At 44.8% G+C, this 15,703-nt stretch overlaps 1 protein-coding gene across 1 annotated transcript in view; it reads right to left on the bottom strand.

Annotated features, from left to right (window-relative positions):
• DNAI1 (dynein axonemal intermediate chain 1) overlaps window positions 1–15,703 on the bottom strand; it is a 162,753-nt gene that overhangs the window by 88,514 nt on the left and 58,536 nt on the right. Inside the window, exon 13 of the mRNA XM_063293190.1 lies at window positions 12,598–12,641. Within this exon, the coding sequence (XP_063149260.1) occupies window positions 12,598–12,641 (44 nt within the window). The remainder of the gene's footprint in view (window positions 1–12,597; window positions 12,642–15,703) is intronic.

Here is a 15,703-nt window from a genome sequence, read left to right as displayed (position 1 = left end):
ATAGTATTCCTGGAATCCTTGCCATGCCTGTTTCTTGACCTGGTCTACCCTGAAGGGCTGACATCAATCATGAAAGCCTGTTCCAGTTTCTTTCTGTTCCATCCCAACTGAAAAAGACATAGATGTAAGACAAGGTTCACTACGAACTATCACTGAAGTCAGAAGAAAGAGCTTATAGAACTTAAAGAAGCAATTACTGCCAAAAAAAGTGCTGATGAAATGACATCCATCAGATCACAAACAGTTGGAAGCAAATGAATACCTGAATAACAACTATAATTCCATCATATTCAGCATTAGTCAGACCACATTTTAAATATCACATTCAGTTCTAGGCACCACATTCAAAAAAGATTCAGAGCAACTGGAGCAAGTTAAGTGAAAGGCAGTCAGCATGGTTTACTGGACTGGGAGGAACCAGACTCATGTCCACTCTAAACCATTGGATGCCTTTGGGCCAGCCACCCTCTTTCAGCTCAATCTATCTCAGGTTGATGTGGTACAGATAAAATGAGGAGAAATCTTCCCTTGAGCTGCCTTGATTGATTAATTGATTGAATGATTGATAGATAGATTATGTGCCATCAAATCATTGTCAACTCTTAGCGACCACATATGCCGTATAGTGCTCTTAGAGAAAGGGTGGAATATAATTCAATTACATAAATAAAAAGGGTATTTTGGAGACTGGAAGCTAAATCCTGAAGGAAGATTGAAGGAACTGGGCATATTTACTGTTGAGAAACGACAACTGAAGGAGATATGATACTTGAAAGGATGCCACAGAGAAGTTCAACCTCTGTTTTCTATCATCCCAGAATAGAGGACCTTGAATAATGTATTTAAATCACGGAGATTCCAATTGAATATTAGGGGGGAAATGCCTTATTGTAAGAGTTGTTTGACAATTAAACCAGTTCTAAGAATGGCTCTTTTTGCCTGGATATATTCAAACAAATGGCTGTCTGCTGAGACACTAGAAGTAGCCCAAGAAAGAAGGAAAGCAAAAGGCAACAGCGATAGGGGGAGATATGCCCAATTAAATGCAAAATTCCAGAGGTTAGCCAGAAGAGATAAGGAATTATTTTTAAACAAGCAATGCGCGGAAGTGGAAGAAGACAATAGAATAGGAAGGACAAGAGACCTCTTCCAGAAAATTAGAAACATCGGAGGTAAATTCCAGGCAAAAAAGGGTATGATCAAAAACAAAGATGGCAAGGACCTAACAGAAGAAGAGATCAAGAAAAGGTGGCAAGAATATACAGAAGACCTGTATAGGAAGGATAACAATATCGGGGATAGCTTTGACGGTGTGGTCAGTGAGCTAGAGCCAGACATCCTGAAGAGTGAGGTTGAGTGGGCCTTAAGAAGCATCGCTAATAAAAAGGCAGCAGGAGATAATGGCATCCCAGCTGAACTGTTCAAAATCTTGCAAGATGATGCTGTCAAGGTAATGCATGCTATATGCCAGCAAATTTGGAAAACACAAGAATGGCCATCAGATTGGAAAAAATCAACTTATATCCCCATACCAAAAAAGGGGAACACTAAAGAATGTTCAAACTATCAAACAGTGGCACTCATTTCACATGCCAGTAAGGTAATGCTCAAGATCCTGCAAGGTAGACTTCAGCAATTCATGGAGCGAGAATTGCCAGATGCACAAGCTGGGTTTAGAAAAGGCAGAGGAACTAGGGACCAAATTGCCAATATCTGCTGGATAATGGAAAAAGCCAGGGAGTTTCAGAAAAACATCTATTTCTGTTTTATTGACTATTCTAAAGCCTTTGATTGTGTGGACCATAACAAACTGTGGCAAGTTCTTAGTGGTATGGGGATACCAAGTCATCTTGTCTGCCTCCTGAAGAATCTGTATAACGACCAAGTAGCAACAGTAAGAACAGACCACGGAACAACGGACTGGTTTCAGATTGGGAAAGGAGTACGGCAGGGCTGTATACTCTCACCCTACCTATTCAACTTGTATGCAGAACACATCATGCGACAAGCTGGGCTTGAGGAATCCAAGGCTGGAGTTAAAATCTCTGGAAGAAACATTAACAATCTCAGATATGCAGATGATACCACTTCGATGGCTGAAAGTGAAGAGGAACTGAGGAGCCTTATGATGAAGGTGAAAGAAGAAAGTGCAAAAGCTGGTTTGCAGCGAAACCTCAAGAAAACCAAGATTATGGCAACCAGCTTGATTGATAACTGGCAAATAGAGGGAGAAAATGTAGAAGCAGTGAAAGACTTTGTATTCCTAGGTGCAAAGATTACTGCAGATGCTGACTGCAAACAAGACATTAGAAGATGTTTAATCCTTGGGAGAAGAGCAATGACAAATCTCGATAAAATAGTTAAGAGCAGAGACATCACACGGACAACAAAGGTCCGCATAGTTAAAGCAATGGTGTTCCCCGTAGTAACATATGGCTGCGAGAGCTGGACCATAAGGAAGGCTGAGAGAAGGAAGGTCGATGCTTTTGAACTGTGGTGTTGGAGGAAAATTCTGAGAGTGCCTTGGACTGCAAGAAGATCCAACCAGTCCATCCTCCAGGAAATCAAGCCAGACTGCTCACTTGAGGGAGTGATATTAAAGGCAAAACTGAAATACTTTGGCCACATCATGAGAAGACAGGACAGCCTGGAGAAGATGCTGATGCTGGGGAGAGTGGAGGGCAAAAGGAAGAGGGGCCGACCAAGGGCAAGGTGGATGGATGATATTCTAGAGGTGACAGACTCGTCCCTGGGGGAGCTGGGGTGGTGACGACCGACAGGAAGCTCTGGCGTCGGCTGGTCCATGAAGTCACGAAGAGTCGGAAGCGACTGAATGAATCAACAACAACAACAATAGAATTGTGGTGTTGGAAGAAAATTCTGAGAGTGCCTTGGACTGCAAGAAGATCAAACCAGTCCATCCTCCAGGAAATAAAGCCAGACTGCTCACTTGAGGGAATGATATTAAAGGCCAAACTGAAATACTTTGTCCACATCATGAGAAGACAGGACACCCTGGAGAAGATGCTGATGCTGGGGAGAGTGGAGGGCAAAAGGAAGAGGGGCCGACCAAGGGCAAGGTGGATGGATGATATTCTAGAGGTGACAGACTCGTCCCTGGGGGAGCTGGGGTGGTGACGACCGACAGGAAGCTCTGGCGTCGGCTGGTCCATGAAGTCACGAAGAGTCGGAAGCGACTGAATGAATCAACAACAACAATAGAATTGTGGTGTTGGAAGAAAATTCTGAGAGTGCCTTGGACTGCAAGAAGATCAAACCAGTCCATCCTCCAGGAAATAAAGCCAGACTGCTCACTTGAGGGAATGATATTAAAGGCCAAACTGAAATACTTTGGCCACATCATGAGAAGACAGGACACCCTGGAGAAGATGCTGATGCTGGGGAGAGTGGAGGGCAAAAGGAAGAGGGGCCGACCAAGGGCAAGGTGGACGGATGATATTCTAGAGGTGACGGACTCGTCCCTGGGGGAGCTGGGGGTGGCGACGACCGACAGGAAGCTCTGGTGTGGGCTGGTCCATGAAGTCACAAAGAGTCGGAAGCGACTGAACGAATAAACAATATATTCAAACTAAGGTTGGACAGGACAATTTCCTGCCACAAATCCTGCCCTGTGAATTTTCAGTAGCATCTTCCAACTCTACCATTTTTTGCATAAACAGCACAATCAAACGCTAGAAGACAGAGAAAATAAAGCAAAAGCACAGGTGCATCCTGAAAAGGATGAATACATCCAAAAGGCCACCAACAGCTTCATAATTTAAAAAAGCTACAAAGAAGGTAGCAGCAGCAGCAGCAGCAGGCCACCACTGCATCTTTGAAAATGATTTTTCAAGCAAAATTTAATTCTCAGGACTACCCCTCCCATTATATTTTCACATTTCTGTGAAATGAGAGCAATATCAAGGAATGAAGAAATAGTTCCTGTGTCTTGAGGATCAGCACACCTTTCTTTGATAATTAGAAAGATAAATGAAGAAACATTAAAGGAATGAGGTTCATACAACCCTAAGAATTATTATTACACTGCTCCTCTCTCTCTTTCTTACACATCACACACACACACAGGCATCCCTAATCTTGAAAAGAGAAAAGAAAAAAAGCCTGCTGTTCTTTCACTTCCCTTATCACCCATTTACCACTCAGTCACATGTAATGATGAAGGAAGACGTGCCAGGAATGAAGGACAAATGAATGTGGCTAAGAGAGGGAGCCAAAAGACTTAAGTGTTTTTCTTTGTTTTGTGCAAAGCTCCCAACTAATTAGAAAGAGCCACACAGGTGAAAAATTCAGGAAAATAAAACCAGTGTAGAAAAAGCAGAGTGTAAGTCATGAGCACAGGAATGGCTGTAGGATTTTCTGTCATACAAGTAGTCCTCACTTAATGACCACAATTAGGACCGGGATTTTGGTTGCTAAGCAAAGTGGTCATTAAGTGATTTTACAACCTGTTTTGCAGCAGTCATTAAGTGAATCACTGCGGCATTAAGCAAATCACGTGATCACTAAGTGAATCACATGGTTCCCCACTGATTTTGCTTGCCAGAAACTGGCCAGGAAAGTCAAAAATGGTGTTCGCATGACCATGAGATGCTGTGACTGTCATAAATACAGACTGGTTGCCAAGTACCCAAATTGTGATCACGTGACCAGGGGGACACTGTGGCAGTCATAAGTGCGAGGACCAGTCGTAAGTCAGTTTTTCCAGCACTGTCCTAAGTCCAAACCATCACTAAACAAATGGTTAAGTGAGGACTACTTGTGGTTTGTGGCCTCATCATTTTATTGTATTTCTTCAGACTGAATATTGCCTCCCTTCCACCACATGTGTTTGCCCTATTGGAGCAAAGTGGTCATTAAGCGATTTTACAACCTCTTTTGCAGCAGTCATTAAGTGAATCACTGGATGTTGTAACCCTATGAAGGGTCACTGGATGTTGTAAAAGTATCCCCCCACTAACTCTTTGCACTTCATTCATCCACAGGGAAGGCATCAGTGTGGCTACTCCTGTCCTGTGTTTGTGGCCCTGGTTTGGGACTGTGCTCCTTCAGGGGTGTCTGCAGGAGGGTCAAACAGTCAAAGTGACTAGTATATAAGGCTGGCTCATCTGAATCATGGGCGGGAAAATCAAAGTTAGCAGTTGACAAGGCAGCGGAAAGTGCTTGGAACACAAATACAGGTCTGCATCTGTGCTGCAATTGCCAAGGGACTGTGGTGAAGCAGACTGATCCAGCCAGTGCCAGCAGAGGTGCCATGGAAACATCTGGCCAGCGAGCCACCTCATACGCTGAACAATCCTCAGAGTGAGATGAGCTGTGCAAGAACCCACTGGGGGAAGCACTTAGGAAGGGGCTGACTCATGACATTGGAGGACAGAGCAGAATTCGACTCAAAGCCCACGAGGGCCACCTCTTTTGCCCCACATGGTCCAATCAGATGCCCCAAAGAAGCTGACAAGCAAGGCCACAACTCTTCTAACTGCCCTTCGGTCAGCCCTTCCAGGTAGACCAGACAGGAAACACGACCAGATGAGCTAATACTACTTTATTGTAAGGCTACATTAACAGAATCTTGCAAGTCTAAAAGTACACCTCTCCCGCTGCCTCTATCTATCTATCTATCTATCTATCTATCTATCTATCTATCTATCTATCTATCTATCTATCTATCATCTATTTGATTTCTATAGCTGCCCATCTCGGCTTTTTATTGCCTCATCAGAGGGCGGATCCTTCCTAAGTTTCTTCCTCTTTCTGTTACTCAGTTGTGGGGTCCTCCCCCTTTTATCTGACCGTTCCCTGGGCAGCATCTCTCCCACTCGCCTCTCAGGGTCATTCCCACACCCCATTACACCTTCCCAAGCAGCAGAGGCTGATTCACCAACAGCTTCTGAACCCCAAGGCAGGGACTATAGTTAGAAGCCAGGGACAGCTTCTCCCTCCACTCAATGCCTTTTCATGGGGCTGAGCTATGGGGCACCGCAGGATACCAAATTCCACATTAACCAAGCCTGACCCCACTTAGTCTCTCAGCCCAGATAAGGCAGGCGCTGTCAGCTGCTGAAGCCATCAGACAAAGCTGAACAGCAAGCATACATGTGTGCCTGCATGCACTCTGCACCTCCATTCAGTGCTAAACAGTTAACCCATCCTCACCTTGCCTGCTGTGTTTGCACCGCACACTTAATTTGGTTATTCATTTGACCCATTTTCTAGGTTTGCACAATACACAATTAAACAAATGGATGGGGTTCACACCTCACACTAAGACAAAAAAAACAACAACCCTAAAGTTAACCTTAACGATGTCATCTGCTTACATCTACTAGGTGTTTACTTGACCTGGTAAAGTGTGCTGTAACACAGACGACATTTTTAATTTGAAAAGCAGCAATTCAGGGGGATCTGCGGGGAGGAGTGGGTCAGAAAAAGTCAAGATGGCAAACACAAGCACGAGATTGAAACCCTGCCCTATTTTATGCACAGGGCAAGGTTTTGATTGCATGGCTGCGGCCACACCAATTTGACTTTTTTGACACATGCAACCCCTGTGGAGCAATTGCAGATAAAGAAGATGTCTGCCTTTCCTTAGTTATTCCTTAAAATGTGGGTGGCAAGGCCATCCCAGTCTATATCTTATATTAAAAAACTGCTAAGCAGAATTTTGGGAATACAGCCAGGGGAGTTTCCAAAATTACCTATTTCCTAGTAAGAATTAAACCAAAGCACTTAAGGAAATAAATCTATCCCTCCCCCCATCCTTTTAATTAGATAGGTAAAGGTATGTTAGCATTTAGCAACTCTTGAACGTGTCTATTTTTAATAAGGATTTTTAGAATTTTTTTCCCCCTAGCATGATGCTCACTAAATATTTAACAGTGCCATCAAGTGGTAAAGGATTTTGGTTCCAAATTCTTGTAAGCAGCAATGTGTGATTTGCAATTCCCATTCAGATCGATGGGAGATCTATGGAAATCATCTCATCTGTAGGAACCCCTGCTGTTTAGATTAACGGACAATTTGCATATGATTGCATACATTGGTAAAATCCTACATGATTTTGCAACAGGGATGAGCTGAAAACAATTCTGTAAATCCATTTGCCAAATACACAGACACATATATAAAATCTTATCGGCCTCAGATGGTAGGCACTCAGAGATATAAAGCTCCCCAACATTTAACTCTCATGGGGAAAAGTCACTTAATTTTCTTCAGTCATATATTCTATGGTAAAAAGTTGAAAAGGAATGGATTGCTTCAGAAATACAGGTAGTCCTCACTTAACAACCATTCATTTAGTGATGGTTCAGACTTACAACAGTGCTGGAAAAACCAACTTACGACCGGTCCTCACATTTATGACCGTTGCAGCGTCCCTGTGGTCATATGATTACAATTTGGGTACTTGGCAACCAGTTTGCATTTATGACCATCACAGTGTCCTGTGGTCACGTGATTACCATTTCCAACCTTCCTGGATGGCTTCTGGCAAGCAAAATCAATGGGGAACTGTGCGATTCACTTAATGACCATGTGGCTCACTTAACTCCCATGGTGATTCACTTCACAACCACCGCAAAAAAGGCCCTAAAATCAGGTCAGGTTCGCTCAATGACCACTTCACTTAGCAACCAAAATTCTGGTCCCAATTGTGGTCGTTAAGCAAGGACTGCCTGTATTTAAGACAGCACTTCTTCCTCTCCTCCAAAGTTTCCAGGGCAAATGCCGGCAAAAGGGTGCAGGTACAGAAAAACAACGAACAGTAGGCAAACCGTGCCAATTATAAAGCACGGCAGATTGACTGTTCCTTTCTCCCCACCCCCCGCCCCAACCCCGCAACTGTTTTGTGATGTGTGAAAATGGAACCAAGATCTTGCAAGGAGGAGAATCGAGAGAAAAGATCCTAAGAAAATGAAGAACAAGGAAAGAAAGAAAGAGACTCTCGGGTGAAGATAAAAGGGGGGCAGTTAAAAAATGGACCCCCATAACCTTTGGGGTGAACAAGGGGAAGCCAGCAAAGAAAGATCGAGAGAAACAGCCGCCAACATGGAGTGGGAAACCTGAGACCTGAAGGCTGGACCGAGTTCCCCCACGGCCACCAAGTTTAGAAAAAATGGCGCACTGAGCCGTGATGTGATTGGCTCGGTTTCGGCTTAGTGCTCTGGACGAGCTCAGAGGCTGCGGTTAGCAAGGCTGCCTCGGCACAAGTGATGTGCAGCATCTTCTCGAGTTAGCCATCCAGTCTGATAAATTAATATGGACAGGCTGGATGTCCCGACAGCGATGGCTGGGCGGTACCAGGAGGATACTGAAATTGCTCCTGCAGAAATGACCTCAGAGATGCGGTATCTCCTTATGATCTGTGCTAGAATCCTCCTGTCGATACCCTCTTGAATGCTGGGTTGTTATTTTCCAGAGCCGGTTTTTTCCCTTTTTAAAGACAGAGGTAAAACTTGTTCTACTTTAGTCATCTGTCACCCCACGTATATCAGGGAGGTTTGAGAAATGCTACTTTAGTGTGGAAAAAAATAGATCCGCAATTAAACTGCCATAAGGAAGAAAAGATTAGGGGCTGGAACTGCCCTCCTCCCTGCTGTTAATAAGCTCGAGGCAGCACCGGAGCCCTGATTAAGGGCAGATAAATAAATGCAATCACTGCTAAATACCAGTGCAGGCTGATCGCGAAGCACAATCTTTTTACCTCCTGGGACTCAAAGAGTTTTGCTGGGATATTGCCTGCAGTCATGCTGAACACGCTCTCTCAGGTGTTCCCATGCAGGCAAACGTGTGACCGGGCAAACCGCTTACTTCATTCTACCTACACATGGAAATTCAAGAAGCCGTAAAAGCAGACGTGCTAAAAGAGGACAAGACAAGAAATAGCGACCTGCAAAAATACGGAGGCAGGGATGCAGTCTGCCCTCTGAAGAAGGAACCCGTATTAGTCTTTTATCTTCCCTTTCAAAAAATATTTAATAAAAATTATATAAGGGAGGAATCTGTGGTACAGCAGGCTGTGAGCACAGAGGGACCAATCCTGGGGCCTTCGGTGACGGGAAGAAACTTGCATGTGTCTAACCACTCTTGTTTCCAGATTCAAACTCAGGTGTAAAAATGGAGCTCTAGCCCTTAAAAAAGGAAAAAGAAAACAAAGCACTCCCAACCTGCTAGCTTGGAAACGACTTGGAGGAATTTCTGTTAATCAAGGGACGAAATATCCCCTTGCACAGCCCCCACGTTGCTCCCGTGTACCAGTTTTGCTTGCGTTGAGAGAGCACTCCAGACCAGCGTTTCTCAACCTGGGCAGCTTGAAGATGTGTGGCTGGCTGGGGGATTCTGGGAGCTGAAGCCCACACGTCTTCAAGCTGCCCAGGTTGAGAAAAGCGGCTCCAGTCTATTTGGTCTCTTTCTTCACCATCAAGAAAAAACATCCATCGCTGAGCTTTGTGACACCGCCCTCTCTAGCAAGACGCCCCATGGTTTTGATTATATTCGACCGTCCATCAGTTTGAATCAAAACTGCAGCACCATCGTATCAGACCAGTGTAACCATTGGGCTCTTTTCTGCTCTGAGGAGGCGGCAGCTGTGTAAATCCCCACCCCGTGACCTTGTCTGCCTTATCTTGTGATTCTTCATTTTGTTTCCTGCCATTTTGCCAGAGTGGAAAAAACTCAGAGTGCAGACTTAGGCCCCTTGAGACAGTCATGGGACCACCATGTTATAAGATCAGTTCTGGATGAGGCAGGAGGGCTAACGCCTCACCCACCGGCCCACGCAGAATGCCCTGTACGCACGGCACATTTCGCGCAACTCAAGGGACAACTGGTACTCTTTTTTCATAAATATCTGGCTCCCTTTTCCATAGGGAGAGAAACCCCTGCTCAGTAACAGAAGACGTGATTTCTAAAAAGAAAATCCCAGAACCATTCTGTGATTTTGATCCCTCGGGGGGAGGGAATGGCACTCTGCTCCACAGCAGCTCACGTCCTCGCAGCTGCCACCTTGACTTTTTTTTACCACATCCTGTGGACACTCCTGGTCCAAATGAATCAGTGACCTGACACTAAGGAAGCTGAATTAGGTGAGATGGTGGGAAATACCTCACTGCCTTCGCATTCTTTTCAGCTAAGACCACGTGGAACTCCTTGGAGCTCACAGAACAAATGCTGTTTCCAGGGGGGAAATACTTGTTGGAAACCAGCACTACTGGAAAGAGATAATCACTTTCCCATGGCTTCAGTCTACATCCAAGTATGTTTTTGAGTTCCAAAGGATGCACAATTTTGCGTGTTTTTCATCTTGTCTAAATTAGCCCATGAGATCATTAGAGGGCCAATTTGAGGGATTTATTGGACATCTATTTAGTCACCCAGAGCTCCACTTTGCAGGCTGCTATCTGAGAATGAGGAACCAAGTCTGAGAAGGAGGGAGGTTGTATATCTTGATTAAAATAAGTCTGTAAGCAGGAATGTGCACTGGGGAATAGTATTCAAAGGGCAGACAAGATACCATAATACCCCCAGCCACCCCCAAAAAGTGGAGATCTTTTAAAACGCCTAATTCAGGTAATGGAGGGATAAACTGATGCAGAACACCATTTATCCAAATTTGTTTGGCCAGAGAATGGAGTCCTCCGTCTACTGCACATACACGAAACTGTTTCAAAATGTGTGCTTTTTTTAAAATGGTATGGTGGCAGCTCAGGCTCCAAATAACGTACTTTGGACACCTTATGCAAAGACCTGGCTCTCTGGAGAAGGCTCTAATGCTGGGAGAGACGAAGGAAAGAGAAAAAGAGGATGGCCAGCAGCAAGGCAGAGGGACTCAGTCACAGGGGCGATGGAGGCACCGTTGAAAGAGCTGAAGGACCTGGTTAGGGACAGATTGACATGGAGAACATCTATCCATGTGGTTGCAAAGAGTAGGCAATGACTTGATGGGATGTAATCAATCAATCAATCAATCAATCAATCAATCAGTGATGGTGGCTATCAGTCCAAGCAACAATGGGAACCAGTGAAGAGACTTTACATCTGAATCAATTTAAGTTCAAACAGTTGAAGTGAGCCCAGCAAATGTAAGGGCATGAAGAGTTTATGTGATGCTGTGGTGCCTCAGCTGGTACACAGGATGCCACCGTGGGTTTGTTCTGTTTTATTTATCCTGTTTTTGTTTAATATTATTGTGAGCCACCTAGGATTATCTTGGATAAGACAGGTGGCCATATAAGTTTCCTAAATTAATAAATACTCTTTTGGATGTCAAGACAGAGTTCCTTCAGCACTTAATCCTTCAGCTATGATGGGACGAGAAGCAGGAGAAAAATGAATAGTGGCCACTTTCCAAATCTGCTTGGCTTGGGGCAGTTGTCAGCAGGATGCATCTCTGACCACCCCACCCCCAGCACCCCCAAGAGAAGAAATGCTTCCCTTGCCCACTGGCTGCATAGAAAGGTAGGAGGGGGTCAATGCCAGGACCTGTGGCATTGACCCACCGTGGCAAGATACCACTGTATCTTGGCCTGGGAACACTGACTCCCTTGGGTTAGCCCTGCTCCTTGGCACCACACCCCATCCGAGGTGGTGGGTTGGTAGATTCCTCCACAGTCAGACATGGAATAGCCCAGTCCCAAAGAGCCGACACCCAGAGAGAGCAGGCGACTGACCACCTTTGCTTTTGCAGCAGAAAGCAACATGCCGGGGATCCCTGTGAGTCAGCGCTGTCTGCCAGGAATGGTCCAAAAAGTCAATTCCTCAGCTGTCAGTTTGTAGTCAGTTCAAAGCTCTGCCTGGTTTCTATGCACATCGCGTGCCATCTTGACTTTTTGGACTGTGCCCCGCTGGGGGGGGGCGGGCTGATCCCCAGGGCCAGTCCTGAAAGGCCATTTGCAGAGGACCTACTGTACGGCTTCCTCCAACTCCCCGTACTTCTCCCATACTGTTAATAAATGTGCTGTGGGGAGCGCGGTACTATTGGCCAATTAAAAAATAAAATTGATATACAGGCTGTCCTAAAAGAAATTAGGCAAAATATTGGAGAACTTCAATTACTGAACAACAATCAAGCTGCCAGCTAGGATTAATGGTCCGCTTCTGCCATTTTTTTCCCATGGCCACATTTGTTTGAGGGCTGCGCGATCTAATAAGGGCCATCAGTTTTGCACATGCAGCCACATGCTACCAATGTTTTCTGTTGAGAAAATGTATTAGTACAAGCGATCGCATTGACACATTTGTTAAGTCTGATTTACAGAGGCTGATTTGGGGCCGCAATCAAGCAAGTGAGTTTTTCGTCTGCCCTAATGACTGTGTCCTGAGGAGGCTTTTATGTAATCGTGCTAATGCGGCTGCTGGCAGCGCCTTCTTTTCTCCTGGCAACCACTGGACACAACTTTATGCAACCAGAAAAGACACCTAGCCCAGCCACCAGCTAAAGGGCCATTTGAAGAAAAGTAAAGAAGGAGACGCTCAGTGTGTAAAGGTGGGCCTGCAGGGTCAGGAGGAATAATAAAGCAAAATGTCCGAAGAAGCTCTTGCTTTGTCACACGGCTTTGGCATATTGGGGGCAAAACTTACAAGAGCCGTGTCCAACGACAAACAAGTCTTTGTATTTGGGGTTCCTATAAGAAAAAGAAATATAAATTGTCAGTGTTCCAGTACTTTGACAATATACTTAGCATGTAATACACACATTTCGTTCCGCATGATTGTTATGGACATAAACGCATTTTTGCAGAGCTGGAGACTGGAGGGAGTCCCAGAACCCTGGAAATCCTACACCCAGCCAAACACACATCTCAGCCAGTAGTAGGATTATAGGTAGTCCTGGACTTACGATCTTTCTTTTAACAATGGTCCAAAGTTACGACGGCCTGGGATCGGGTGCTTTACTTCTGAGCATCGCATGATTGCATTTCGGGCACTTGGCAACCGGCTTGCATCTACGACTGGTCGCAGCATCGCAGTCACGTGACCGCATTTTGCAACATTTTTGCCGTTTTCTGGCAAAGAATGCCCATTGGGGAAGCTGAATTCACTTAAGAATCTGTGATTTGCTTAATGACCGCCATAAAATGGTCGTAAAATTGGATCTGGTCATGGGGTAGCTCGACCACAATGACTTACAGTGGAAATTCCAGTCCTAATTGTGGTTGTAAGTCAAGGACTACCTGTACTTGTATCTTCAAGCAGTTCTTTGTGGTTATACTACCCTCATCCGCACAGCTGTACCACCCAAACACCAGAAGTCGGGGTTAAGAGAAGCTTAACCGCCTTTTCCTCGGTTTTCATGATATTCTCAAGAGCCTTCTCCGACACCGAGGCTCAACAGCATAAATACTCTTTCTGTCCTGCTTCTTCAAAGTCCGTTTTTAAATTTTATAGAGTGTCGTAGGAAAAACCACTGCTTGCACGATCCTCATCTTTGTAGGTATAAACATATCCAAGCATCTGAAGACCAGTTCCAGGCCTTCGTTGCTACTCCACCAACTGCGGCATATTTCTCGACTGCTGGTTCTTTTACTGCTGATAGTCAATTCTAAAAGGCAGAAACTATCCACCACTTCAATATCTTTATTTTGAATACTAAGGCCAGTTGTTGTACCTGCTGTCATCCGTTTGGTCTTCTCTACATTTAATGGAAGTCCCATTGCTCCTGGACTGTCCTTAAGCTTGCAGCTCCCCTATCGTAGTGCAGATTATTAATGTTTCTTCCTCCAGTTTGAAAATCATGCTCATCTTCTTCCCTCAAAATATATTCAGCGTATAGGCTGAATAAATAAGGAGAGACTATATGGCTCTGTCTTGCTCCTTTGCGAATTTGGAGCAAAGTTTCACCATGTTCTGTCCAGACCACGGCTTCATGTCCTGTGTGCAGCTACTTCATGAGGACAGTTTGATGTTCTTGGATCCCCATTTTCCTAAGGACATTCCACAGCTTGATATGGTCAACACAGTCTAAGGCCTTCCAACAGTCAATGACGTACAGATTGACTTCTTTTTTGTATTCTTTGGCTTTCTCATTAGTGCATCAGCAATAATATCTCTTGTTCTGCGGTCTTTGCTAAAGCTCGCTTGAACATCTAAGGCATTTCCCCTTCCATATAAGTTTATAATCTGCACTGGACAATCCTAAGCATTATTTTTCTAAGATGTGAAATTAAGGATATTATGCAATGGTTTGCACACTTTGTTAACACTCTCCTTTCTTTGACATTCCAATTTGTTGTTCATTGTGTCATTCTCCAGGTCTGCTGGCATAGTTTGGTTAGAAACTTCACCATATTTCTATAGGTATTTCAACCATGTAGTAGCCTTCCAACTTGGTAGTGACCAGAGTGCTAATGTAACTTTATGTTCTAGTATTACAGATTTTTTTGAATCTTCTAAAGTATGTGAAATGTTGACATTTCTACTGTAAGGAATTTCAGTATCAATCAATCAATCAATCAACCAATCATCTGTCCATCCACCCATCCAATTTATATGGCCACCAAATTTAAAATCATTCTGGAGAGCTTACAACAAATTTAGAAACAAAGATAAAAACATCACCCTCAAAAGAAGACACATAGCAACTGAGGACAAACATACATCTCCATAAAATATGTGTTAAGAGATATGTGGACTCAGTCAATGCCCTGGTCCAGTGCCCCCAGGAAGAGCCAGGGCTCCAGCGCCTTTCAAAAAGCCAGCAGGGTCGGGACCAACCATACTTGGGGGGGTAAGCTTAGGCAGGTGCCACAACAGAGAAGGCCATGCTTCCTGGGCCCCATCAGATGGCATTGTTGGACAGAAGGGAGCTGGAGCATGACCATTCTGTCAGACCTGGTGGAGCAGGCAGAATGAGTAACAGACAGACAGTCCCACAAATGACCCAGCCCAAAGCTGTAAAGGGCTTTAAAGATGACAACCAGCACTGTGCACCAGGCACCCAGAAGCGTAGTGGAAGCCAGTGCAGCTGGCGAAGTAGTGCTATAACACGGGCATACCAAGACATGCCCATACCTACCTATGCTGCCACATTTTGGATCAGTTGCAGCTTCTGTGGTCTTCCACAACAGTCACATATAAAGTACACTGCAGAAATCCAAACAGGAGGTATCTAAAACACAAGGGGCTGTGAGCAGAGCCTCCCAATCCAGGAACAGGTGCAATTAGTGCACAACATTAATTTCTGCAAAGGTCCTTCTGGCCACGGCTACCACCTGCTCTTCAAGCAGGAGTTGAGAGCTCAGGAAGAGTCTCAAATTGCACACCAATCCTGCCGGGGGGGGGGGGGTTACCACCTCATCCAGGTTTAAAGATGGAAGGTTCCCAGTACCAGGGTACCCTAAAACCCAAGCCACTTAGTTGTGTCTAAGCCTGATCTTCCCCATCTAGACCCCCATGGCCTTGAGATCCTGAGAAAGAATCCTGGTAGCATCATTTGGTCAACCAGGATTGGAGATGTACACCTGAATATCATGAGCGTATTGATGATACCTTTCACCTCACGCCTGTGGGTGACCTCTCCCAGGGGTTTCATGTAGGTGTGAGGGTTTGGGGGGCTTTGCTTTGGGGGGGGCATGCTTGCCATATTATATTCTTTGTCTATTACTGTATTTTTTTTCTTGTTTTCAGTGTTTTTATTTGTGAACCATGCAGAATCATTGGGAGTTCAGTGGCCTGTAGCAAGGAAGGA

This window comes from Candoia aspera, chromosome 2, assembly GCF_035149785.1.
Source record: "Candoia aspera isolate rCanAsp1 chromosome 2, rCanAsp1.hap2, whole genome shotgun sequence".
NCBI classification, from domain to species: Eukaryota; Metazoa; Chordata; class Lepidosauria; order Squamata; family Boidae; genus Candoia; species Candoia aspera.
The sequence above is the reverse complement of the archived record's forward strand: the minus strand, read 5'-3'. Positions and strand labels throughout refer to the sequence as shown.